The following is a 26,041-nucleotide window of genomic DNA, read 5'->3' on the forward strand; positions in this document are numbered from 1 at the left end:
CGCTGGAGGCTGGCGCCGGGTCCAGCGCGGCAGGCGGCAGAGCTCTCGGGCGCGCAATGCTCGGCTCCTTCCACGAGGGGGCGGGCGCGCACTGGCTTCGCCTCGCTGGTCCGTCTGCACCCGGCTTGGGGTTGGGGGGGGCGGTGTGGGGGGGTCCACTCTGACAGGGGCTCAGGATCAATTCCGTCTGAACGGCGGGAACCTTCGACCTCGTCCCCTTTGCGCTGGTTTATTTTGTCCTTCTGTCTCCTAGGAGGGAACGAGGAAGGGTTGGACAGAGGGAGGGAGAGTTAGGCGACAGAAGTGACTTTCCTCCGAGGCTGGGGTTTCTACCCGGGGTGAGAAATCCGACGGCTTTGGGAGCAAGGGAAATGGGTGGGACAAGGAGTGTGTGTGTTGGGGAGGCGGGGGGGGGGGGGGGGGCTGAGCCCGGAGCACAGGGGCTTCCTTTCTAATTAGATGCTATAATCTGCCTCCGAGGTGAGTTTTTAGTGCACATGAATATGAGAGTTGGATAGGGTAAACAAAGAGAAGGGAACACAGGGCCGTCCCAGGTGAAAGAAGAGAAGGCAGGAGGGGCCTGATAACTAATTTTAAGTCCCTGACCTGGGAGACAGCACAGATGAAACTCTCCTATTTTGTTTGAGATGTTGGTCTGCAGGCGACAAGGTTCACTTGGAGAAGGGAAGCCAGCTGCAAAGCAGGACTTGGATTTGGGCGCAGGAGTCTCCCATCGCCCCAGAAATTGCATATCCAGGCCTGGGGCCCTTCCCTTCAGATGTGAGGGTATTTTTGGGGGGAGGGAGGGAGGCATTCACGGAACTGTGGAAACACTGGGAATGGGGATCACTAAGGACTGGGGACCATCTGGTGGCTTTTGATGTGATGGTTACTTTGATCTCTGACTGGTGCGGAGGTGGGAGTTGGTTAGGGGCTCCCTTTGGTATCAGGATGGAGTTGAGTTGGTGTTATCTGGCCAGTTGTGGGATGCATGCTTATTATGGGGTGTTGAGTTAGTTTGATTATTCTGGGCACTTTGAGCTGCATACAGGCTTGAGGGCAAATGGTACATTGGAGGCATGACGCTGATTTTGAAGCTGCTTTAGTTCTGGAAGTTCTGACACCCACAATTTGGAGATTGTCGTCTTGGAATATCAGGAGAACCTGCTAGGCCAGCGGTTCTCAACCTGTGGGTCGCGACCCCTTTGGGGGTCGAACGACCCTTTCACAGGGGTCGCCTAAGACCATCGGAAAACACATATATAATTACATTTTGTTTTTGTGATTAATCACTATGCTTTCATTATGTTCAATTTGTAACAATGAAATTGGGGGTCACCACAATATGAGGAACTGTATTAAAGGGTCGCGGCATTAGGAAGGTTGAGAACCACTGTGCTAGGCGTTCTTAGGGAAGTGAATGAGGGTTTTGTTTTAGGGATGTATAGTCGTTGGTGTATACGGATGATCTGATTTCATGCTGATTTGGGGGTGCATTATGTTTTGGGGTGCTACATAAGTTGCAAGGCTCAGAGTAGATTTGGGGGGGCATGGAATTCAATTTGGAGTCTTTTATTTTTATGCGGTGGAACATAATGGAACCTGGGAGCATGTTTGAAGGCCTTCTGTGATTGTGGGTCCATGAGGGGGAGAAAAGCTATACATTTGAATGTTGTGGAAACTTACTTTGAGGAGGGGATATTCCTGTGTGTGCACAGATGGCCAAGGAGCTTTATCCAGGGGCAGAAACAAGTTGGGGGCTCAGGGTGGGAAATTAAAGTTTTGGGGTGTTCTTATTTCGGGGTGTTGGCAACTATTTGGGCGAAACTGAGGGACGGATCATAAGGTGAGATTGAATTAGGGGTGTTACTTAATTTGGAGCACATTTAGTTGTCCTTTGCTTATCTATAGCTCCTTTGCACCCCAGATTCTAGAAATCTTTCTTTAGTGAACCCCAAATATGCCCAGGATTTGATGGGAGAAATTTGGGAAGGAATGCATTTTCTATGTGGTCCAAATAGGTCTGAGGGAGAAAAGGTGATTTTAGACTCCGAACCCCAATTTCTTAAGGGAGCACACCTCAGTTTGGGAGAAGGTGGAGAAAATGGGGTGTCTTGTGGTAAAGTGGACACCCCTGAATAGGTCAGTGCCGTTGGAAATGTGGCAAGAAGAGGTGGTGATTGGGTACAAGGAGGTGATTCTTGTACCCTGATTTCCTAGATAAGAGCCCCAAACAGAAAGCCGGAGGAGAACTGGGAGTGTGGGTGAGATGGGGGGAGGGGTTCCCCACGGCAGCAGGGGCTAGGGGGCAAGCCAGGCCAGCTCTGCACGCCTGGGTCCCTGCTCTGTGCGGCTCTCCTCCCCCCTCTCCCTCCCACCGCCCACCCCCACAACCCAAGGGAAAAAAACTGCCTGTGCAACAGCAATGGCAGATTCCAATCCTCCAGGCTTTCCTGAACCACCACCGAGACCAGCCAGGGGGGAGGGGAAGGGAGGATCGGGCTTTCCTGCTTCCCTAAGACTGGGGCTAGGAGCTTGACCTCCTGGCCCCTAGCCCTTCAAGGAGTGCCCCCCGGTATGGAAGCCAGGTGTCCAGGACCCCAGCCCCCGAGCGGGGGGGCCTGGAGAGACCGGGAGGAGGAAGGAGGGAGTGACTTCCAAAATTGGCATCGGGACAGAGCAGGGCTGGCGGGAGGCAGGCAAAAGACAGAATTTTCCTGAAAAAACGGGGCTATCTGAGGACCCCAAATTTGGAGAGGTAGTCCAGGACCGTCCTGCCAACATCCTGGATTTTTTGGGGATTTTTTGGGGGCCCCGGGACCCCTCTAGATGGGGTGAGGAATGTAGTGTTGGGGGAATCTGACTGGGGCATTGCAGCTGCCTCTCCCGCCGAGTTGGACACGGATGGGCTGGGACGGGTTTGGGGGGGTGTCCCCAGTTCTGACTGGGAGTGGAGGAACCCCCTCCTCAGCTCTCTTGTGGGGGTCCCCCCTCCCTAGGGCACTCCCCACTCCCTGAGCCAGCCGAGAGGAAGGAGGCCAGCGATGCGACTGGGGCGGCTCCTTTCTCCTGCACCCCAAATGTGAGGGATGCACCCCAAATTTTGCTCCCTTCAAAATAGGGGACCAGGATCTCAGGGGAGAGTAGCTGAGGTAAGTGGGGAGGAAAGTGTCCCCTGTTTTCAGGAGAGACGTGGCGGTTGGGGGGGGGGGGAGGTTTGGAGGTGCGTGCTGGGGTGGGGTTGGGCTTTGTCAGTCTTGGAACTGGGGGGGTAATTGGAGAGGTTTTCTCTTATGGCCCTAAAGTGTAGTCCCCCAGGTGGAAACCAAAGGCTGAGACCAGAGGGCGCCCCAACATCCCCAGCCGTTAGTAAAGTGTTTGATTTCTGTTTCACCCCCACAAAAGCTCTGCCAAGGATGGGAGCTGGGGGCAGCTGTTCAGTTGAGGGACTCTGGGGGGGTAGGATGAGGAGCAGGAGGCCGTGGCAAGATTTGATGCAGGAGAGATAGGGGTGTCAGAGGGGTCTGGCACCCCCAGGGCCTAAAAAGCCTGCGTACACCTACCATCTTAGATCTTTTTTATTGCTAAGAGTTTTGGGGGGTGTGTCGAAAGGTAGGGTGGTGAAGGGTGGTCTGGGAGGTGGGAGGGTAACTTTGGGGTTTCAGAGGACATTATTTTGATTTGCAGGAGGGATTTTGCCCCTTGGATGTTGATTTCCGGGGTGTGCTTTTAAGAAATCAAATACTGGACAGGAGAAAGGGCTGCGGGAAGGCCTTGGTGGGGGTGGGGAGGCCGTCTCGGCTGAAACGTGGCTTTCTGGGGTGGGCCCACGCCTGAGCCTGGCGGGTGGGTGGTGGGGGCTGTTGCGCTGGGTGGACTCGGGTCCTGGGGGGCCATGGGGTGTGGAAGCAGAGCTGGGGGCTGGATACCTGGCCCCCAGGTCCAGATGGCCCCTTCCTGGCCCTGCTGCTCTCCTTCCCCCCCTACCCCCACCCCCGGCCTCCATTTCCTGCCTGTGGCCTCCATCTTGAGGCAGCCCAGGCCCAGGGCCACTTCCGGCCCCCCTCTGCCTGCCCCCCTCTCCCAGCCATGCTCTGGCCCCACCACCTCTGGATTGCCAACTCCAACCCTGCTGGCCTTGGCCTCCTGTCTCTCCTGGCTTTCTCTTGGGTTCTGACCCAGAGAGGGAGGATCGGACACAGGAAGCCTTGGGTCCCTGCCCTGTGACTCGGGAGTTTGTTGGCCCCCGTGTCATTCCCATTCCTCCGCCTCTGACCCCACCCTAGGGATCCCCGAGCAGTTTCTACAGAGGGAAGAGGGTTCCAGTCTTGTTATACTGAGACTCCCCGTAGGCCCCTCTCCCTCCAGTTGCCTGCCCAGCTCCTCGCCCTGGTTTCGTTTCCCCCAACCATTCTTGGGGGCCATGTTTGCTGCCTTTGATACCTTCTCTCTCTCCCTGCTCTTGGTAGTGGGGGTCTTCCCAGCACTGTCTCATTCTCCCTTCCTCTCAACCCACCCGTCCTGCTCCCGCCCCAGCAGCACACTGTGGTTTGTACGGCACTGTGGCCACGTCCAAACCACACTGTGGTGTTAGAGCGAGGGTGGGGGAGGCACCGCTGAGCCCAGGAGGCCACCCTGGAGAAGCGACACAGACATCTGGGGCTTTCCTGCGAGGTTGGGGGTGGGGTCCGAGGAAGGGGGGAATGAAAGCACCGGAAATAGCCCCTCTAAACTCCCCAGGGCAGTCTCAGGAGTACTGCCTGCTAGGGACCCTGGGAGTCAGTTCTGCCTTCAGAGAGCAAAGTGGAGCCTTTGTTCCCCACACCCTGCTCCCCTGGCTCTAGCAGCACAGAAATATTGGCACTGGGAAGAGTCTGCCAATATTGGCTGAGCTGCTCCAGGCAGGGCAGTGAGAGCTGCCGAGGAGGGGCCGAGCCCCTGGGGGCTAGGGAGAGAGGGAATGGTCCCTTGTCCTTCAATAATGTCAAATGAAGGAACCAAGCTGAGAGGGAAGTCTTTATTTTTTTCTCTGTATAAAAATGTCCATCAGATGCACATCAAAGGGTTTGGGGCAGACGCTTATACAGCAACAGCCAGGGGGCAGCCCCAGCAGTCCTTTGACCCTCTCTCGTGCAGGCCTTGCTCAGAGTCCCAGGCGATCCACAGGTCCAGGGTAAACAGTGAGAGGGGTCAGAGGTGGAAGGCTCAGCGAGACAGCAGAGGAGGCTGAGCGGAGGTCACGAGAAGGCCAGAATCCAGGGTCAGGCTGTCTGGAACAGGAAGTAAAATGGCCGAGATGGAGCGAGCCCCAAGTATGCTTCCAAGGCAATTCCTGCCTCCCCAGCGCTCCCAGCTCTTTACTGATCCAGGCACCTGCGCTGTGTGTGGGAGAACCTTCTCTTCCAAAGCCCCTGGATAAGGGAGGGGACTCCTGCCAAGACCCTCCCCTCCTATTCACATGGCACTTCCTCCCCGACCCCCTTCAGCTGGTGTGGGAGGAGAAGGACTCCTACCCTGGTCGAAGTTGAGTTTCTTGGATGGAGGAGTTTCTCCTAGCCCTTCAACATCCACCAGGTCACTGTTGGCGTCGGAGTCGTTCAGAGCACTGAGGGTCACATCTGGGAGGGGCATAAGCTAGGTTCTAGGCTCCCTGACTCTCCCTCCTACCCCCATCCCCGCCCCCGCCACTCTGGGAACCTTCACTGGGAGAGGAAGAGATTTGTCCTTCTTTGACCCAAGCCCAATGCTCTCACGGAACCTCAGATGGGATTTTAACTCCTAGGCAGCAACTCCACAGCCCTCACCAGCCTTCTGTTTCTTTATGGGGGGACCCCCAGCCTCAGGGACACTGGAGCTGCTTGGTGGAGGGGCAGCTGGAGGAGGCGACAAGACACCCGATGCCACCTTCTTCAGCCCTTTCTTGGGTGACTCAGATGGAAGGGGGATACCAGAGTCTTCATATACTTTGCGCTTCACAGTGGCCTTTATCTGAGCCCTGAAGAGAAGAGAGAGGTTAGGGAGTCATCATCAGAGAGGCTCAGGGGAGCAGGGAGGGGTGGGGCAGGGATAATGGGCCACTCTGAAGGATACTGGGGAGCCCCTTCAGAATCTGATAAGAATCCAAGTTAGGGCCCCAATCCTTTGGTAGGGTCTCATTTTCCTGAAGCTTTTCACTCACTCAGGGTAGACGAGTGTAATGAGTGAATTTCCTGAACTGAGTAGTGGGAAGGGCCCATCTCCTAATTCTCTTTTGGGAGAGAAGTATGGATGTGAAAGGCAAACAGGTAAGTCTCCGTGATCTACAGGTAGATTCTGATAAACTAGTTCAGAATCACAGTACCCCTGGAAACACAGCAATAGAGTCTCAAAAGATCTGTGTAAATAATCAGGCAACTCCCATGACCAAATTCAATTACTGGGTGTCTCGGGCAATCTTGGAAGGTCCTGATTACAGTAGCGTTTGAATAACTTCTGACCAATTGTGACAATTCTTTTATCTTCCAGTCCTCAAGGGGATGCTAACAAAACTGAAAACTAGCAACAAAGTGGGAAAGATGTTGAGCTAGGAGTTCTGAGAAAGATGGAACAATGGGTATGGAGGAAGAAAGCTGCCCACCCCCCTCTTTCTCTACCAGCCACCCCTCCCTCACACTGTCCGTTCCTTGATGACACAGCTGATGTGATTAAGATCGTCCCCAAACCGCTTCACAGCAGCCCTCAGCATCTCTATCTCCGTCTCCGTCCACTTGGCACTGTCAGAGGGGAGAGGGGAATAGTGGGAGGAGGAGGGGTGTGGAGCCAGCCCCCAGGCTATGCATACCACAGCAACCAGCCTCCCCCCACCCCCCATCCCTGGAGCCCCTCCCATAGATCCATAAAGAGATTCTCCTTAAAAAAGAAAAGAAAGCTCTTAAGATGCCTTGGGAACCCCGAGGACCCCCAAACACCTATTGCAACAGCCGCCACATTACAAGAAGGCCTATTGCCCGTTATCGTGAAATAGCTGCTGTAAACCGCCCACTGAAACCAATTCAAAGCGTAGGGGGGTCTGACAGACACCTGGACAGTCTGCAGCCGTCGGGGAATTCCCCAAGACCGGGTGGGTGGGCAGTGGTGGTGGTCGATGATCTGCGGTTCCCCTGTCATTCACTCACGCCTGTCCACCCGCACAAAGGCCCGCTAGAGCGAACACCTGTCCCTGCCCTAGAGTGTCCGAGTCAGTGCCGAGTCCAGGCGTCCGCACTCAGCCTCCGCGTCCCAGGCCGGGGCTCACGTACCCCGCGGGGGAAGAGTCGGCCACGGGATGCAGCTGCATCGTCAGCTCCCCGAGCTTCGTGAAGGCGGCACCCGCCGCGGAGAAGATCTCTCCGACCTGCGGGTGGGGCAGCATGACAGGGGGCCGCGGCACAGCCCCGCGCCGTCCCGCCCAGACCCCTAGCCCCACCCCGGGCTCGATTCCAGCCGGCTTCCCGCCCCCCCAAACCCCACCCCAGGCGGAAGAGTCGCGAGCGGACTGGCGGGGGAAGGACGGGGACGCCCTCCCGTGGCCGCCAGGGAGCGCTGTCCACCTGGGAGGTCGAACCTTTGTGGACGCTGACGTCATGGTCCGTGCGCCTCCGGCACGGAGACGCCGCCGCCGCCGCCGCCAGCGAGCCGGGACCACCGAGAGCCAGCCGATCCAACGCTCCGACCCGCGCAGGAAGTCCCGCCCCTCCCCGCAGCTGATTGGCTCGAACTCGGCCGCTCAGCGCCTCACCAGCAGGTTACTTCGGCCGCCTCGGCGCGCGGAGGGGAGTGGAAGGGACCGCCTCCCTTCCGGTCCGGCTCCACTACACTTCCGTCGAGGGGTAGGGACTGCCTACTCGGAGGCCGGTGTCCAGCCCCTAGTGCCCGCCTCTCCCGACCCAAGCACAGACTCCAGGCTTCAGAGAGCAGCTTCTCTTTATTGTCGTTTGGGAAAAGGCGAGGGGGCCGGAGGGACAGGGACAGCCAGCCCCGGCCTCCCCCCACCGGGGCTGGGCCCCGGGATGAGGGTCAGTAGGGGGTGGGGAGAGTCTTTAAATAGAAGAGGGAGGAGGCTGAAGGGGGTGAATGCGGCCGCGCTCTAGCGCACCATATACTCCTTGCGCTTATTGAGCCGAACTTGGCAGAAGGAGAAGCCTCCGAGGAGGAGGTAAAGGCCCGCGGCGATGAAGCAGTTGTAGCTGACTTGCTCGTAAAGATCGTATATGTTCTGGGGGCCATTCCTAGGGGAGGGGATTAGGCAGAGAAGTGTCAGAAACAGTAACAGCAGCCAACACTCACAGAGCACTGACCATGTGCTAGGACGGGTTCTACGTGCCTGCACGTGCATTACCTTAACTCAGTCTTCTTCACCCTATGGGGTGAGTTCTAGTACAGCATCCATTTGCAGAGGGGGAGGGGGGGGGAGGCACAGGAAAGTCAGGTAAAATGCGTCAAGCCACAACTAAAGTGGCGGGTTTAGGATGGCTGCCGAGGCCTGACTCCCGAGACCAATGCAAAGTGTACGCTAAAGAGAGCAGGTCTCTCTGCCCTGACCGGTTTGGCTCAGTGGATACCTGCGGACTGAAGGGTCCCCGGTTCGATTCCGGTCAAGGGCATGTACTTTGGTTGCGGGCACATCCCCAGTGGGGAGTGTACAGGAGGCAGCTGATCGATGTTTCTCTCTCATCCATGTTTCTAACTCTCTATCCCTCTCCCTTCCTCTCTGTAAAAAATCTATTAAAAATAAATAAATAAAGAGAGCAGTTCTCCGCACCCGCTGTCCTAGCCACTGGGCCCCAGGCATCCAGCCTCCTGAACACGCCCCCCGCCCCGCCACAGGCTCCGCCCCCTCCCCTCCCCCCAGCCTCTCCCACGCGACACTTACTCAAAATCTTTCTCCGTGAAGGGAACGTCCTCAATGAGCACGGCCGAATGGACGTTAAAAAAGATCCCGAGCATTATCTGAAACGGAACGGGTAGGTTTTGACCTCAGGCATCTGCGCTGGTCACTCCCTAAACCCCTTCCACGTCTCATGTTGCCACAACATCTGGGTTTGGCAATGAACAGAATGCGCTGGGAATGGAGGCAGCTGTTGCCAGAGTCGCACTCAGTCGCCTGGAACAGGGCATGAGGTGGTGACAGAGACGCCTGGGCTGGGGACAGGGCAGAAACAGTGAGCCACCCAGGAACCCGGGTCTTTCCCCTCTTCAGAGGCGTCATTATCACGGGACAGGGCAGAAGGGATCCGGGGGGATCGGCAGGTGTTACTTCCTCCTGGAGTGGGGCGGGCAGAGTCCTGGGCAAACAAGGCCCCAGCTACACATTTCGGGAGCGAAATTCGGTTTAGGCATCTCAGAGCCCAGCGCTTCCTCCTCTTACCAAATGTACCAGCCCGGGCTCCCCTCCCAAGCTCCAGCTCCCTCCTCCACGGCCCGCCCCACTCTAGTTCCCTATTTCTCAATCTCAGTTCTGTCTTGTTCTCCAAAGCCGACCCCCCTCCCACACACACACACCCCACCCCGCCTGCTGCTGCTTTCTAAGGCCTGGAGCATCCAAGCCTCCCAACCCCCCGACACCCGGCCCCCAGGTCCTCTCCAGTCCTCGCAGGCCGGCCCCTCACCAACATGATCACTCCCCAGGCGCTGAGGACGATGCCGCAGGCGGCCAGCTTGGGCCCACAGCACAGAAGCGACACCATGAAGACGGAAGTCGGGGGTCGCCGAGATCGGGGCCGAGCGGAGAGGCGGTGAAAGGAATGCCCGATGCGCCGGAGCGGTGAGAGCCGGCTGGACTCGGGGGCTCGCGCCGCGGACTGCAGCCTGGAGGCGGGCAGAGGGGCGTGGCCTCGGGCCCAACCTAGGCGCGGGGGGGGCGCCGGGCGGAGGACACCGGACGGCGGGGGCCGTCCGCCAGGCGTTGGTGGCCAAAGGCGGCGTCGGACACCAAGCAGCTCCTCGGAGTCCCTCACTGACCCATGTATCCGGGGCGCGAGTATGGGAAGGGCAAGTGCCTAATGTTTCTTGGTTTCCCCCCCGCTCTGGGTTGTGATGGAAGGAGCCGGAACGTCACGTGATCCGGTTTGGCAGGTCACATGACGAGGGCCCCCAGCGGCTGGTTTTTGGGGAAGGCGTCTAGGTCGCGGAGCTGCTGGTCACCTTGGAGGTGGGCTCCCAGTAGCAGGGGATTGGAACCGACTTTCCCCCTCAGATGCTGTACTTTCGGGTGGTATCTGTCCTGTGGGGGACATAGAAATTCACGCCGAAAGAGGACGCCCGTTTCCCCGCACATCCCGACCCTTAAAAAGAGATAATCCAGCGCAGTACAAGGACATGAGACCCTTCCTGAGGTCAAGCGGACGGTTGCGGCCAGAATGCTTTCAAATTGCGGAGCGTTCTGGGCATTGGGAATACTTGAGTGACGTTTGCTACCAAACATGGAATATTAAGAGGTTGTGGATGCCAAATCCAGGAAAAATATGGGCGTCAGGAAAAGCCGAGGGAAAGCAGACTGTGGGTAGGTTGTGAGGTGAGTGGTCCTGCTAAATGTACCGGAGAAAGACATAATACACAACACATCCCTTTGCTTCCCTACTGCAAACGAAGGAAACGGATGACAGGCCCTTTGAAGAAGGTAGGGGACAGGACTTTAAAAATATGAGGAAGTCATTCACTCCAAAGAAAAAGCTTGTATACTTCACTGGTAAGAGGCAGGTTTGTAATAATCACTCAGGGAAATGCATGTTTGAAGAACACAGTTCTGTTCTGAGCTTGTACCCAGCCTAGTGAAGACAGTAATCAAAGCATGATTGAGAGGGGCCATTCTGAACCCACGACAAACAAACCGTGGTCAGTATAATTTTGTGGTACTTTTTCACTTATTTTATGCATATTGTTCTGAAAAGGGTAATGAGAGAAAACATAGAACCTGGATCACAGGTAGTGACTGCAGTGTACTAAAGGGACTGGGAAAATGGCCTTGAGACATGAATTTCATGTCTCTTTTGTTTGAGACTATTTGGGGAAGGAAACCAAAAGAATTTAGTCTAATGTAGGAGCACCTTTTGTATTCCAGGACTTTTGGGGGTAGGTGTGTGAATAGCGGTGGAGGGAAAGTTGGGAAAGAACAGAATCAGGAATTTTTAAGTTGGCCCCCAAGCATGAAGTCTAGCTCCAGGGAAAGGAGAATTAGTTGAGGTGGTTCACTTCTCTAAGAAATCTCCCCACCCACTCCTGAGAGCATTCTCTGGATGTTTGCAAGTAGGGTCAGTGCTTCAGGCCAGATCAGAACAGCCTTGTCCAGGTACTGTCCCTGAGGACCACATTCAGCCTGCAGCCTGTGCACGTCTCTAGCAAAGCACAGGGGTGTTAGTTTTGTTTTGTTTTTGTATTTTTAAATGTAAAAAAAAAGAAGAATATTTTGTGACACGTGAAGTTCACATTTCACTGCCTATGAATAAAGTTTTATTGGAACACATTCACACTCATTCATTTTCGTACTGTCCCATTTGCTACACTGGGAGTTGAGTAGTGACAGAGTCTCTGTGGCCTACAAACCTTACAATTTTTATTTGGCCTTTTACAGAAAAGGTTTTTTGCCTCCCCCTCCCTCCTAGCACCCCACTCTCCCCACCACCACCACCCTGCCTGGGCCAGTGGGATACTGATGTAGAGAATTTATTTCCGAGAGCTGAAGTTTTCCAGGTGGGGGCACCATAGAGCTCAGATAGTGATACTGTTCTCTATGTTGCTGGGCTTTAAGTATTCGTAGGCAAGGTCAAGTTGCTCATTCCGGGCTGTCATTTCCCTTTCCCAGTTTTCCAGATCTGTATGGAATTGGTTTAGTACAGCTTTGGTCTTGGAGCCTGAGAAATACTGTTCTTTGTGATGCCCCAGAGGAACCTAAGAAGGAACAAAGGATCAGTCAGTTTCTAGTTTGAAGGCAGAAGCACCTAGAGCCTAGCCCAGCCGTGGGCAAACTACGGCCCGCGGGCCGGATCCGGCCCATTTGAAATGAATAAAACTATGTAATGATGTTTACTTTGAATTTATATTAGTTCACACAAACACTCCATCCATGCTTTTGTTCCGGCCCTCTGGTCCATTTTAAGAACCCATTGTGGCCCCCGAGTCAAAATGTTTGCCCACCCCTGGCCTAGCCCCTCACTCTGATGTTCCCCTTCCATAATAATTTCTCTTTCCCCAGTGTTCTCACTTACCATGTCTGGCTGGCGTCGACCCAGATGCCATGTAATGGTCATTTGAAGACAGGCCTGTTGGACATCAGGGAGTGAGCCCATCACTGTGGCCATTGTCACATCTTCCTTGGTGGTGGGTGGGGGCATTCGCATTGTGCATGGGGCATTAGGCACCCAGGCATACCAGTCCAGCTGGGGAAAGAAAGTACAACCCTAGGATCCTGGTACTTAGGGTTTGAACCCCTATCTCTCCCTTGGGTATCCACTTGCTTTCGGGACCTGGGCTTTCATCTGTCCATACCTGGCCCTTGTTGATGGCCCCATGCTGGGCTGTGCACGTGAACACACACATGGTAAGGAAATGGCAGAGTTGATTCAGAGACTGGAAGGAGACAGGGAAACCTGGGGAGGAAAGGAACAGGATCTAGGCTACAGCACGAGAGGAGAGAAATAAAGGTGGATGTCTGCATTTTAGAATTGATGGGTGTTGGTTCATTTATTCAAATATATTTGCATCAGACATCAGTTTCAGTTCAGGCTCAAGCAATCCAGTTTGGGTACCTTAAGCCAATTAACTCTCTGACCTCAATTTTTTCACCTATAAAGTGTGGATGATACTTACCTTCTAAATGAGATACTGTATCAAATATCGATATAACTGCTTAATAAATAATAATTATTGTCATTATGGAAGGGTTGGGGGCTGAAAGGGTTAAGTGATCAAATATCTTCTGCCTTAAAAAATGGTTAAGAATTTAGGGTTGCTCCCCCCTATTCCCAATTACAATGTGAGGAATAAGAGAAGTCATGATTTCTAGTGTCACAGCCAAGAGAGGCTTTCTACAAAAGTTATCCCAGTCCGCCCAATCCTCCTATCAGTTAAGTGGAACAAGTATAATCACTCTCCTTTTATAGATAAGACAGACACAGTTGGGAAAAGGCAGAGGCTGACCTTGAACTTGGGATCCTGACTGCTAATTTCTGACAGTTTTTAATCTTAACACGTTTCCTCTACAAGTCTGTTGGGAAAATTAGGCAAAAGTCATCTATGAGAACTGAGGGAGAGAGAATGAGAGGCCGTTAGTTGGAGGTTAAAGTTAACATGTGGAGGTTGTATTTTCCAAACGTAGTTGGTGATAGTTGGGGAAAAGATGGCCAGGCAGAGGAATCAGAGACTTGGGGGCATGTGGAGCCTAAGGAACAGTATTGAGATGTCCTAGAGCCAGGGGTCCTCAAACTACGGCCTGCGGGCCACATGCAAATACAAACATTGTATTTGTTCCCGTTTTTTTTTTTTTACTTCAAAATAAGATATGTGCAGTGTGCATAGGAATTTGTTCATAGTTGTTTTTTTTAAACTATAGTCCGGCCTTGCAACGGTCTGAGGGACAGTGAACTGGCCCCCTGTTTAAAAAGTTTGAGGACCCCTGTCCTAGAGAGTTTGGTCCTGGGAGGGTGGGGATGGTGCAGCCTCAGATTCTGCAGGGAGAGGCCCCTCCAGAGCTCAGGTGCTGGTTTATTGCTCACTGCATCTCCCGGGTCTGACCACAATGGCTCCCCAGTAAATGTCTGTAGGTGTCCTACAGAGGCAGAGATGCTGGTGTGAAGTGTGAGGAGCAGGGACTGAAGGACGATTTGAAGCAGTCCAGGTTGGTCCACGTGTGCTAGAGAGACGAGGATGAACCTAGGAGAGCTCAAGAAAAGCAATTTCTTCCCCAGCAGTTAAATGTGATTCGGGTATGCTAAAGCTAATGATTAGATCTTAGGCCAGTGGCTAGATTCCAGCAGGGGTCGGGGGAGGACAGATTGGCAAAGGAATGTGAGCACTAGGGACAGGGAACTGAGGTTAGATTTGAGCCAAAGCATGTACAGTACTGAGTTTGCACCTAGAATGACCATGCACTGTGGTAAAGTGTGCAGTTTGCCTGGACCCTCTGTGTGTCTGGACAGTAGCAGACAGGATAAGAAAGGAAAACCAGAGGGGGTCATTGTGGGATTTGGTGGGAAAATTTTCTCATTCATATCCTCAGGCAGGAAAATAGACACATGAAGAGAGATGTGAGCCCCAGTAGGGCGTGGTCAGATCCTCCACTGGCTGTGGTTCTAGACCCACTGGGCCCCATGCTGTGGCAGGTTGGGGGCATCTGTGACTAGACAAGGGGGAAGGACATAAAAGTTGATGGTCAGGGTCTTTGAGGAGAATAATCTTTGAGTTTCTAGGATTGTCCTGAGACTTAGGAGGTGGGAATGAGATCCAGATGCTCCATGTGTGGAGGGACAGAGGCTGATGGGGGGTTGGGGTCATGTTCCCAGAAGGGCAAGGCTGACAAGGGCCTCTGGTCAGAGGGCCTAAGGAGCTCCCTTCTCTGGGGAGGGATCTCACCTCGGTCCTGGGCCTGGCACAGCCCCACCTCAGTGATCTCCCGACACCAGGCCTGCAGCTCCGGGTCCCCTCTCACGACGTCATCCCCGTGGTAGAAGAGGTGGATGATCCCTTCCACGTACCTGCCCAGAGGAGAAGGGAGCTGAGCTCCTTGAGAGTACAAGGCTGTAGCCTCTGACCTCTACTCCTTTTCTGTGGCTTCTGTCCAACACACTCTTACTATGTCTGAGTGTAGATCTTTCAAGACTTGTCTTTTGAGACATTAGTGTAGAAAGGAATGAAATTTGGTCACTTGTAGAAATTCTCCATACATGGTTGATAGATAAAATGGACACAGTTGGAACAAAAACCCTGATTTCTCCAGGTCCCCCAGTCTCCCCATCCACAGCTATCCCAGCCGAGGCTGTCTACCCCCATCCTAGTCTCTTCCTTATCAGACCCTACTCGCTGTCTCCTCACTGTCCCTCATTTCTCCCAGGATTGAGTCCTCTGCTCCTCCCGTCTGGACCTTCTTGTTTCATGTTCCTTTTGTCCCATGATGACCTCAGGCCAAAGCCCCATTTCCATTGTCATTTCTCAGCTCCCACTCTCACCCACCGAGCAATGATCTCCCAGAGCCGTAAAGCATCATGGGCATAGAGGGCACTTGGGATGCCCAGCAGGCCTCGGTCAGCCAGATCATCCGGAGGACAGAGCGAGCGGTAGGTCAGCTGAGCCATGGCCCGACGGATCAACTGCACATGGCCGCCTCCACCAGTGCTCACAGCCTGGGACAAGAGAGATGAGAGGCCTTGAGGGAGAAGACAGAGCATAGTGTACAGGAGGTTCAGATAGGGGGTTCTCACATTTAAAGACATGGGTATAAAGGGACAGACTCCTGGGTTTAAGGGTCAGGGCATTCACACAGGTTGGTCTGGGATCTTGAACGTGACAGCAGTTAGATGGCCCCACATTCCATTACCTCCTTACCTTATCAAACACACCTCCCTCTGAGATGAGTTGGGTCCTTGCCCGTGTGTTGATCTCTATGGTGTAGCGGGTGTGTGGGATCAGGAGCTGGATGGAGAAGGTTGGAGGAGTGGTTTATGGAGGACATGCTTGGGCCCTTCTTTATCAGGGAGTGGCGCTCAGCATGGTGGCCTCCTGTCCTCTTGATGCTTTCCTCCTTGCTAGCGCCTTTGCAAGCTGGTCTCCTTCTACTTCTCTGGTCACTCATTCTCATGCTCTTTACTCCCCTGTGAGTCAGGCTCTGGAGCTAGACCTACCTGGGTTTCAATCTACACTTTGATCCTTGCCCAAGGTACTGGACCCTCTAATAATAATCTGTCTCATCCCCTATCTGTCACCTCATCTGCCAACAGGGGGTGATAATAGGGTTTCTTATCTCGGGAGGCAGTGGTGATGCTTAGGTGAGTGACGTATGAAGAGGGTATAGTACACGCAGAAGTCCTCAGGTCTCAGCTGTTGTCATTTATCTTCATTATTTCCACCTTCAGTGTTTGATTTTAAAGAGTCAGCCCCTTTTGATTTTCTTTTATATTTCTATCATTTGCATCTTCATAACTCATAATTACCTCTTTACTCATTATCAAAGCCACACTCTTATCTTCTGGTCGCTTCACAGTTGGCTTTTAGGGGGGTGAATACCTTTAGTCAGAATAAAAGGAGGCATTCTAAGCTACCTACTGAAGCAACACGGGGGCTGCACGGTCCCCTTAGGCAGTTATTTTTAATAGCTTTTTAAACAAGAGCTTTCCTGAAGTGTTAAAAAAGGCTACATGAGGATGTGTATTTCTTTTTATCTCAGACTATTTTGTGTTCATTTCCACCCAGTTTATATACAGGTCTTCTGTAGTGTTGGTATTTATCTGAGTTCATGCTGGACACAGGGAATGTGATACCTCTGGTGTCAAGATGTCAAAGCAGCTCACAGTCTGAAACTTTTCAGAAAGTTGATGAAAGAGGTTGAGTTGTCATAGAAAGTCCAAAGTCCACATGAGGAGAGAAGATACCTGAGGACAATCGATTCCTAATAAGAGTAACAATAATATCAGGAACTAGTGGTTTTTCTAGCTTTCAGCCTGTGTTACATTGTTATGTCGTTTTATCCTTCAACACCCATGGCGGAGCTCCTGTTGTCCTCATTTAGAGATGAGGACACTGAAGCAAGCCTCTGGTCAGTTCTGAGGCCAGGATTCAGGATTAGATGCTGGCAGTCTGAATCCAGAGCCTGCCTACATTACAGGTTCCTTCTCCTGTGTGTCCTGATAACAGCTCGGTGGTTTGCCAGGAGATGAAGCTGTTTTGGTGAGTGGATGGAGGTGTGGAGAGGGATGAACTAGTAAAGGGGGGTGAGCAGCAGATTGTGATGCAGGAGCACCATGAGGTCAGTAAAATCCAAGATTCTATTAATCACACAGATTCCATCTCATCTATGTTACCCCAGACTCACTGAGGCCATAGTTACTACTGGGCAGGTTTGGGGGCCAGGGTGTAAACTTCCAGCTTGAAACACAGTTCAGTTCTCCTTACCCAGACACTCATTTGCATATCTTGCCAACATTTCAAACTTTGTGGACCTGACACTAAACAACTTGTGTTTGTTTCCAAACTGTCTTTCTCTCATGACTGTGCTGTTTTTGGCAGTTGCTCTGGTTCATAAGCTTGTATCAGTGTTGTCCCTTCTCTGCCATGTTCCTTATACCTAAAGTGTCATCAAGATTTTGAGAATAGCCCTAGCCAGTTTTGCTCAGTGGCTAGAGCGTCGGCCTGTGGACTGAGGGGTCCTGGGTTTGATTCTGGTCAAGAGCATGTACCTCGGTTTAGGCCCCATCCCTGGCCCCAGGTGTGTACAACCAATCCATATGTCTCTCTCACATCTATGTTTCTCTCTGTCTTTTCCCCTTCCCTTCCACTGTTTCTAGAAATCAATGGAAAAATATCCTCAGGTGAGGATTAACAACAACAACAACAAAAAAGATTTTGAGAATACTTTCAAGCAAGCACAAGTCTTATTTTGCTTCCCTTTGCCTGGCAGTAGATACTGAGCTCACTCTCTTATAAAATTACAACCCACCCATCCTGTGGACTCTTAGGTGTTACAGCTTAGACCTGTGACCTTTCTCTCTTCGGTCTTATTTGAAGTCATGTGCACCTGCTGTTTCCTCCAAGTCTTTGATTTGTTTTCTTGTCATTCCTGTAACCACCTTGCATGTCTTCCTCCACCTATTTCCTGGGCTGGTATAAGTAACCTACTGGAGTGCTCTCCTTGCCTTTTCATCCATTCCTACAGCAGACTCCTCAGTTGGGGTAGGACATTCTCTGTCAATACTATAGTGTTTATAGGCTGTCTTGTGATTTCAAATTCTAGTTCCAGATATTTTTCTCTGGTTGGTTCTTATGGGCATCACTTGTCTTCCTGGATAAACAATAAATCTCCTAAGACAGGAGCAAGGGTTTTGTTTTACTAACGATAGTCCAGCAATACTCCAGGTCATTGCTAGATGGTCAGGTCCTGGAATTTCAGAGGGTTCCCTTATAACATGTCCTGAAGAAACATTAGGTGACTTGATGCAATTAAAACGCAAGTCTTAAAATATTGACACAGTCTTCCTTTTCTTCCCTCTTTCTTTCACAAATGGATGTAAACCTTTTTTGCTGCTGCAGTATCATGTGATACTGGCCATTTCCCCTCTTGGATCTGAGCAAGATGGGACATGGAGGGTAGAGGATTTACCTTGAAGACAGGGTGCAGTCCTGGGAGGCACCTCATGGTGGCGACAGCAATGACTTCACCCACCAGATGAGTGTTCAGCAGATGGTATTGGAGCTGGTGCAGTTGGAAATCTGAATTTCGGACCCAGATCTTTGCCAGGAGCCAGGCAAGTGGAGGATCCGAAGGCAGGAACAGTGATGGGGTGGGGCAGCTGGGGTTGGGAGGCTGGATCTGGGAAAAAGAAATTGAATGTTTATTGAACTTCCACTTTATGAAGGACATTATGGTCACCATTCCTGGGGAAACAGAGGGAACTGAGTAAGGTTATTCTTTTCCAGGAAGTTATAATCTAGTAGGAGGAACGAGGACCCTTCCACCCTGCCTCTCACTGGCTGTGCGGCCATATGAGTGCCATGGTGGTCAGGTTGAATGCAGGAGAGTCAGAAGCAGAAGTCCAGTAAGGAGATTCTAACAGTGGTTTAGGAGAAATGTGGTGAGGTTCTGAGTTAGGGTGGGAGGATTGAAAAGGAGAAACTGGATGTGTTAGATAATTGACAGTACTTGCTAACTGCTGAGAACTTTGGGAGAAAAGATATTCAGGAAACAATGTGTATTTAGAGTCAAGGCTACGGAGAGAGTAAATAGTGATTCTCAAAGTGTGTTCCCAAACTAGCAGCGTCAGCATCACTTTGGAACGTGTTAGCAAGGCAAATTCTCAGTCCCCACCCGAGATCTACTGAATCAGAAAATCTGGTGGTGGACCCAGAACCTGTGTTTTAACTGGCCCTTCAGGTGGTTCTAACGCACACTAAAGTTTGAGAACCACTGAGTACAGGGTGAGAACTCCAAGAGGCCATTATGACTCTTGAACAGGTACTTCCAGTTGGGTGAGTCAGGGAAAACCAGGCTGCAAGCAAAGACTGACATGAGGACACGTCTCACTGTGTGAGGATGGAATTTGGGAACCAAGAGCCAGAGGGCTGGGTCCCTGGGAGCAGAGATTAGGATGAACAGAGAACAGTGTTGAGAGGTGGATGCCCCAGGTGCCTCACCTGGATGACCATGGGCAGCAGCTTCCCATTGGGTTCCATCTTCAGCATGACAAGGGGGGCAGCCAGGTACTGCTGCTCTTCTCGGATCACATTGGCTGGAATTCCATCCAGAAGGATGAAGTCAGCCTCAAACAGGGAACCTTTCTGGGGAAAAGTTGAACATATCCATAGTTAGAATTCAAAATCTACAGAGACAGGGCAAAGGAGGCAAGACATTTAAAGATACTTAATTTGCCCTAACTGGTTTGGCTCAGTGGATTGAGCATCGGCCTGTGGACTGAAGGGTCCCAGGTTCGATTCCAGTCAAGGGCATGTACCTTGGTTGCAGGCACATCCTCAATAGGGGGTGTGCAGGAGGCTGCTGATCGATGTTTCTCTCTCATCGATGTTTCTGACTCTCTATCCCTCTCCCTTCCTCTCTGTAAAAAATCAATAAAATATATATTAAAAAAATAAAGATACTTAATTTTATTAACCAATATCACTCCAATAAATTTAATTAAAAAATAAAGATATTTATCTAGTGTCTTGCCATCATCCTATATTAGTACCAGAGCCCTATTGGCAGAACCAGAGCATCTTGTCCAATTCCTTTCATCTATATATATAAAAGCCTAAGCAACCGAATGACCAAACGACCAGTTGACCAGTTGCTATGACCACTGGGGGGCAGATACTCAATGCAGGAGCTGCCCCCTGGTGGTCAGTGTGCTCCCACAGTGAACCTCCCGTGGTCCCTCCCCCTGGCTGGCCGGCCAACCTCCTGCAGCCCCTCCCCTGGAGTTGCCCTCCCCACCCCCAATCGGCCCTGATTGCCGGCCGGGCGGAGGGATCCCACCCGTGCACTAATTTGTGCACCGGGCCTCTAGTTTTAAATAAATGAAGAAACAACCTAGTGTGGGTTGATGGCTTGTGCAGGTTTTGTGGTAGCAGGTCTGGGTTTAGAACCAGGCCTCAGTCCAGTTTGCATTGTAGGCATTGCAAACTCTCCCATTGTCAAGATGGCTGTGCCCCTTCCCCAACATCCCCTAGTGCTCTGCTCCCTGTATTGGGTGCCCATCAGCTCAGCAAACGCTCTTTCACTCACTGTCCAAATTTCACCTCCTTTGCCAAGTAAACCTCAGAGGTTCCTTGACTATCATTGCCATGGAATCCAGACACATGCACATGGACATGCTCACATCCTGCTTTGTTTGTCTGCCTTACATCCAACTCATCTTTTCTGTATCCAGCTTCCTCCTCCAGGAAACCTCCTCAATTCCCCCCCACCTGACAGTGCATTCTTTTCTTTTTCTTTTTTAATATACTCTTATTGATTTCAGAGAGGAAGGGAGAGGGAGAGAGAGAAAGAGAAACATAAATGATGAGAATCATTGCTTGGTTGCTTCCTGCATGCTCCCTACTGGGAAGCAAGCCTGCAATCTGGGCATGTGCCCTGACCAGGAATTGAACCTTATCCTCCAGGTTCATAGGTCAATGCTCAACCACTGAGCCACACTGCTGGGCTGACAGTGAATTCTTCACCCTTCTTTCTGCCCATGAACACTGGGAATGTGTTTGTCCCAGTAACATGTCTGGCCCCACCAGCATGCACCTTGGACATCCATGCTGGGAGTTCCTCATAGTTTCTCCTACATGTTTTATCATCTCTGGGTTTTTCCCAGCTCAGGACTCTTCACCCAAGGACAAGAGTTACCACAGCCTCCCTTCCCAGACTCACTTTTGGTTCCTCCTCTTCACCACTTCTCCCCATACAGACAAGGAGAGAACAATGTAGGGTGGGAGGAGATACCTGGAGTTCGTTCTCCAACTGGGCCCGAATCTCTTCCATTCCCGAGGGCAGCACCAGCCGGGAGGGCAGAGAGGTGGAGCGTCTCAACAGCATGGGGTTGGCGCCATTGAGGAACTGGTAGCCAAAAAACTCATCCTCCTGCCAGCGCTGGTGAACCTTCTCTGTGGGGTCAGGGTGGAGGGTAGGAGGAGGATATTCTTTTTAAAAAAATTGAATTTATTGGGGGTGATATTGGTTAATAAAATTATGTAAGTTTCAGGTGTATAATTCTATAATACACCATCTGTATACTATATTGTGGGTTTACCACCCCAATGATTCAGGCATATGATTGCCCTGTATCCAGCCCCTCTCTGAGATGACGTCTCATCTGGCAAAGCCTTATTGGGGACTATGGAGTATGAAGGTTAGGTCATCAAAAGGGGCCATCACAGGTTTATAGACACCTGGGGGAATCACTGACCAGCCAGATTGCTCTTCTGGCCCCAGAAGATCTGATCAAAATCCTCCAGCTGGTTCCAGGAGCTCAGGAGGGTGTACACACGCTTGAGGACCATCTCCAGAGACCTAGGACAGGCATTGAGGCATGAACCCATTTGCTGACTCCTCAGCCCCTCACTGTTTACCACCATTCTTGGGTCTCCCAGCCCTTAGTCTACTCTGAGCTCCAGGCTTTTCCTCACCCAGCCTTCAGTGTCCATTCAAAGTCCAGCCTCTTCTTCTCGTGGAATCTCACATTTGGAGGTAGATCATCCTCACTGCCTGCAGCTATAGTCAGGGGTAACCCTTCCTTCCAGGGAGCCCAGCTAGGACATGGGGACAAGGTTCAGGTCAGTGATGTGGGCAGGGTCAGGAGAGGGGGGTGAAACTTGGGGTCTAATATGGGTGGGCAGTCACCGGTATATTTGTTGTCTTTCCTTCAGTTCCTTCTCTCGATGTTTCTGGAACACATCCGATGCATTGTCTCCTGCCAGGCGGGCTGGGGGGACATGAAGACAATTGGCCACACAGTTTTGCGTGGTCCTGTGCACTGTTTGTCCTCACCGTCCTTTTCGTATTGTAGTCCCTGTGTTCAGTTGCGCTCTGTTGCTTTTATCTCTGGCTGTTCCTCAGTTCATTGATTCCCCAGACACATTTATCCCAACTTTGCACTCCTGGTCTCACTTATCTCAGCCCTCATCTCTTGCCTTGAGACCAAAGTGTCATGTTTGCCACCATTTTCTTGTCCCTTAATCCATCTTTCCCTACCTGATCCGATTTCATCCATATCTATGGTTGGATAAATCACCTGAATTAAGGTGACAAAATCTTTTTTTTTTTAATCTTCACCTGAGGATATTTTTCCATTGATTTTCAGGGAGAGTGGAAGAGAGAGGGAAAGACAGAGAGAAACACCAATATGAGAGAAACAAATTGATTGGCTGTCTCCTGCACGAGTCCCAACCAGGACCTGGGCCGAGGAGGAGCCTGCAATGAAGGTCTGTGCTCTTGTCTGGAATCGAACCCCAGATCCTTAGGTCCGCAGGCCGATTCCAGTCAAGGGTCTATCCACTGAGCCAAACTGGCTAGGGCAAGGTGATTAAATCTTAGTCACCCCTAGGCTCACACCTGTTTTCCTACTACATATTGCTTTGGTGAATTTTCACTTCTTGCATCTCACCTGCCACACCTTCAGCTGTTCTCAAAAGCTGTTTGCTTTCTTTACCTGACTTCGTCTTTCCTAGACTTACTATTGAAGTTCGTGTTTACTGACTTCTTCCTGCTCTTATCAGTACTTATACTCACCTGTGTCAAAGTCAGATACATCATGTTTCCAGCCTTACCTGTTCTCACCCCCATTTGTCTCTGTGTTCCTGTCTCCTATTTACCACAGTAATTCAATATTTGCTGTCCTCCTTCATTCCAACAGTCAGTGTGCTTCCTGCCCTCACAGGTGTCTTTCCATGTGGTCACAGCCAAACCAGCTCTCCACGTCACATCATTTATTGCTCCCCTTGCCTGCCTCCTCTCAGGGGTCACATGTTCGAGCCTTACCTGTCCCTGCCCTAACTGGTTCCCAGTCACACGGAGATTCCTTTCCACTTTACTTTGTCTCTTCTGTTTCCCAGGGTGGCTGCACCTCCCATTCCCTCTGCTCACATTCTTGGGAGGTGGGATGTACACATCACTCACTTCCCAGTCCAGGCCCACTTCCAGCCTTTTTAATTTTATGTGTAAATTTCCCCTCTTTGCCTGCCTTGGCCATCCTTAACCTACTGAGCACGCACTTTTTCAAGCCTCTAGGACCATCCTCAGTGCAATCCTCCCTCCTCCCCACTACTCCCTACGTCCTGCACCCACTCCCCTGAGGCGGCCCCTCACCTGTGCCCTCAGGCAGGGTCAGCACGCCCCCGCCCTGCACCCAGCGGTAGCAGGGGAAGGCGGCCTCCTCTAAGTCTCCTGGGCCCTGCACGGTGATGCGGTCGCAGAACCAGGCGTTGTCCACCAGGGAGTGGTGTTTGCGCAACTTCAGGAACTGCAGTGGCCCCAAGTCCTGGGGAACGTCCTGCTCGAACTCCTCCACCTGTGGGGACAGACCCCGGTGAGACTTAGTAGCGGGGACCCGGGAGAGGACGTTTAACTGAGGGTGCGGGGTCCCCTCTGGAGTCTGGGGACAAGGCCTCCAGGGACAGCATTGCCTCCTCCCAACACCGGCGCGGTGGGTCTCAGACGCCCCGTCTCACCGGGAGGACAGGAAGGCGGGGCGAGGCTCTGAGTGTCTTGAACACTGAGCATCATCACCTACCCCGTCCACTCACGGCTCTCACTGCGCCTGAGCTCTCGGAGGACCTTCCCTTTGACCACTGATCCCAGGACAGTTACCTGGGGTCAACTGGGAAAGTATTGGAGGCTGCGAGGACCACGGTCGGTGGGGGAGGGAGAAAGGGGTTGAGCCCAGCCCGACCCTCTCCCCGCTTAGAGGCAGGCGTCCCAACTCCTGGGAGTCCCAATGGGCGCGTTCGCGCGGTTACTCGCCCCCATCTCTCCCAACCCCGCCTCCTGCCGTGAGCCCGGCGGGGATTGGGGTCCCAGCTGCCCCCGCTGACCTGGCCCCGCGCTGGCCGCAGCTGCAGCTCCAGCTCCGCCTCCCCGCGCTCCCCGACCAGCCACAGCTGCACGCGGTTGAACGACCCGGAGAAGAGCCAGGCCCCGGTGGCCACGCAGATGCGGTAGCGGCCCATGGCGAGGGGGAGCCGCTCAGGGCCGCCGGCGTGAGTCTAGATGCCCTAAGGCAGTTTGGGTCTTTAAAGATGGGTCTGGGTCCCGCCCCCTTCGCTACTTTCAGGCGCTCCCAAGTCTCCGCCCCAGACGAGCCCCAACCTGCCAGCTGCCCAGCAGAATGGAGAAGGGCAGCGCCTACTGGTTCGAGCTGCTGTGGGAAGATAAAGGGGCCCTTGGCCCGGGTGAGGCCGCGAGGATGGATGTGGCAGAGCGTCTCTGAACCTCCTGGCGAGGCCTGGGGCCAAGAGCCTCCAGGTTGGAGGGAGCAAGGATGAGGACACTCCCCAGGCCTCCAGGCCTTTTGGAGAGCTGGTTGATAGAGGGGGTGAGTGGGCCTTCCCCTTCTGGAGAGGAAAGTTGGCCTTTTTCTGGACCGGAACCGTGGGAAGGCGGTGGCCAACATATGGAAGGCCAGCCTGGGAGGCTTCGCTGGGCTGCTAGACCCCTTATGGTCCCAAAAGTCTTCAGTTCCTGATTTCTACCGCATCTGAGCCCCGTCCTTCAATAATGACCAGAGGTTGCCAGGCTGCCTAGAACCTGGAAAAGTAACAGCTCAGAGACTTGCTCCCTGCTTCTCCCTGAACCTGGTTGCAAGCATCCTGGCATTAGGGTCCTAGTTACACCAGATATTGAAGGAGGCCTAACGGAGGCAGGCAGTGAGAGCCTCCTCTTGTCCCACATTCATAATGGGTGCAGGAAGGGTTAGGGGTCCGGGTATTAGGGTGCAGTATGGAGTGACTGCCCAGGATACATGGACAGTTCTCATGAACTTTGCCCTTTCCAGGTGAATGCAGCCTTTTTGTCTTCATTATATTCCAGGTAAATATTTATAATGGCCTCATTTTACTGACCATGGTGCCTGCTTCCTCTACCAGAATTCTAAGAGATCAACCAATGAACTTGTATGCATATATGCATAACCCATGGACACAGACAATGGGGTGATGAGGGCCTAGCTGGAAGAGGTGGAAAAGGATGGGGGAAAAGGAGGACCTATGTAATACTTTCAACAATAAATATTTTAAAAATAAAAAAAGAAGTCTAAAAAATTATATGTGAACAGTAGGCATGAAGTTCCACTTTCTTCTTCCCTCTTGTCTTAATCCCACTCAACCTCAGCTATTTCCTGGTCCTTCATGGCACTCAGGGGAGGAAAGCAGGGGACAGGAGAGGGCCAGTGCTGGTTAGGGACTTCGTACACATCAGAAAGATGATTCAGGGCTCAGGCTTTGTCACCCACCCAGGAACCAGATGAAGCCCTTGGTAGGTCCCTAATCTAGATCTTTTTGGTCTAAGAAGTCATTGTAAGCTTTTGGCTCACAGTGAATAGGACTGCTGGCTGGGGTAAGCCAGGGCAAGGTAAATCTGCTTTCTAGAGCGAAACCCAGGTCAAGCCCAAGGAGTCTGCTCATGAGTCTGTGGATTCATAGGTGCATCTTCAATCATGAATACACTTCTAGAAGCAGTTGATTTTAGTCGTTTAAAAAAAGAGTTGTGCTGCACTGTATACATTTTCCGGAAGCTTGCTTTTCTCACTCAAGAGATAGATCTCTTGGAAACCTCTGTAGCTCAATAGTTATGCATCTGACTCATTCTTTTAAATGGTTGCATGGTGCTCCCCAGTGCACCCAGCCATTC

General features: G+C 52.2%; 3 protein-coding genes across 7 annotated transcripts; all 3 read right to left on the reverse strand.

Annotated features, from left to right (window-relative positions):
- Window positions 1-5,003: 5,003 nt before the first annotated feature.
- On the reverse strand, window positions 5,004-7,834 carry BACC1 (BPTF associated chromatin complex component 1). Of its 4 annotated transcripts, none has more exons than XM_070393749.1 (6): window positions 7,583-7,808; window positions 7,278-7,372; window positions 6,651-6,752; window positions 5,805-5,995; window positions 5,514-5,618; window positions 5,004-5,270 (listed from the first exon to the last, which is right to left on the reverse strand). In XM_070393749.1, the coding sequence occupies exons 1-6, from the start codon at window positions 7,601-7,603 to the stop codon at window positions 5,206-5,208; spliced, it is 579 nt and encodes a 192-aa protein (XP_070249850.1). In that variant the 5' UTR covers window positions 7,604-7,808; the 3' UTR covers window positions 5,004-5,205. The 4 variants fall into 4 exon arrangements, with proteins under 4 accessions (XP_070249850.1, XP_070249851.1, XP_070249853.1 ...); XM_070393750.1 differs by having other exon boundaries at window positions 5,004-5,266; window positions 7,583-7,800; XM_070393752.1 differs by lacking the exon at window positions 5,514-5,618 and having other exon boundaries at window positions 7,583-7,834.
- Window positions 7,835-7,923: 89 nt separating this feature from the next.
- RNASEK (ribonuclease K) lies at window positions 7,924-9,826 on the reverse strand. The gene is made up of 3 exons (XM_070393753.1): window positions 9,627-9,826; window positions 8,891-8,967; window positions 7,924-8,246 (listed from the first exon to the last, which is right to left on the reverse strand). Exons 1-3 carry the CDS (start codon window positions 9,702-9,704, stop codon window positions 8,105-8,107), a joined length of 297 nt encoding a protein of 98 aa, XP_070249854.1. The 5' UTR covers window positions 9,705-9,826; the 3' UTR covers window positions 7,924-8,104.
- Window positions 9,827-11,454: 1,628 nt separating this feature from the next.
- Window positions 11,455-24,378, reverse strand: ALOX12 (arachidonate 12-lipoxygenase, 12S type). Of its 2 annotated transcripts, XM_070392969.1 has the most exons (14): window positions 24,229-24,378; window positions 23,504-23,705; window positions 22,040-22,121; window positions 21,826-21,948; window positions 21,606-21,709; window positions 21,143-21,303; window positions 19,351-19,494; window positions 18,320-18,529; window positions 15,553-15,639; window positions 15,181-15,350; window positions 14,584-14,705; window positions 12,502-12,602; window positions 12,222-12,392; window positions 11,455-11,904 (listed from the first exon to the last, which is right to left on the reverse strand). In XM_070392969.1, exons 1-14 carry the CDS (start codon window positions 24,361-24,363, stop codon window positions 11,725-11,727), a joined length of 1,992 nt encoding a protein of 663 aa, XP_070249070.1. In that variant the 5' UTR covers window positions 24,364-24,378; the 3' UTR covers window positions 11,455-11,724. The 2 variants fall into 2 exon arrangements, with proteins under 2 accessions (XP_070249070.1, XP_070249071.1); XM_070392970.1 differs by lacking the exon at window positions 21,826-21,948.
- Window positions 24,379-26,041: the final 1,663 nt, after the last annotated feature.

The sequence above is a fragment of the Myotis yumanensis genome, unplaced genomic scaffold (assembly GCF_028538775.1).
Source record: "Myotis yumanensis isolate MYYU_CA2020_CCGP unplaced genomic scaffold, mMyoYum1.0.hap1 SCAF_16, whole genome shotgun sequence".
NCBI classification, from domain to species: domain Eukaryota; kingdom Metazoa; phylum Chordata; class Mammalia; order Chiroptera; family Vespertilionidae; genus Myotis; species Myotis yumanensis.

Excerpts from the sequence above, each read along its gene's own strand:
- ALOX12 (XM_070392969.1), bottom strand. The coding sequence starts at position 24,363 with ATGGGCCGCTACCGCATCTGCGTGGCCACCGGGGCCTGGCTCTTCTCC. Across the intron at positions 21,949-22,039 it reads GAAAGACAACAAATATACCG|CTGGGCTCCCTGGAAGGAAG; the intron begins GTGACTGCCCAC and ends CCCATGTCCTAG. Across the intron at positions 12,393-12,501 it reads GGGCCATCAACAAGGGCCAG|CTGGACTGGTATGCCTGGGT; the intron begins GTATGGACAGAT and ends TTCTTTCCCCAG.
- BACC1 (XM_070393749.1), bottom strand. The coding sequence starts at position 7,603 with ATGACGTCAGCGTCCACAAAG. Across the intron at positions 7,373-7,582 it reads TGACGTCAGCGTCCACAAAG|GTCGGAGAGATCTTCTCCGC; the intron begins GTTCGACCTCCC and ends CCCCACCCGCAG. Across the intron at positions 5,619-5,804 it reads CATAAAGAAACAGAAGGCTG|ATGTGACCCTCAGTGCTCTG; the intron begins GTGAGGGCTGTG and ends TGCCCCTCCCAG.
- RNASEK (XM_070393753.1), bottom strand. The coding sequence starts at position 9,704 with ATGGTGTCGCTTCTGTGCTGTGGGCCCAAGCTGGCCGCCTGCGGCATC. Across the intron at positions 8,968-9,626 it reads CCTGGGGAGTGATCATGTTG|ATAATGCTCGGGATCTTTTT; the intron begins GTGAGGGGCCGG and ends GTTCCGTTTCAG. Across the intron at positions 8,247-8,890 it reads TTCACGGAGAAAGATTTTGA|GAATGGCCCCCAGAACATAT; the intron begins GTAAGTGTCGCG and ends CCCCTCCCCTAG.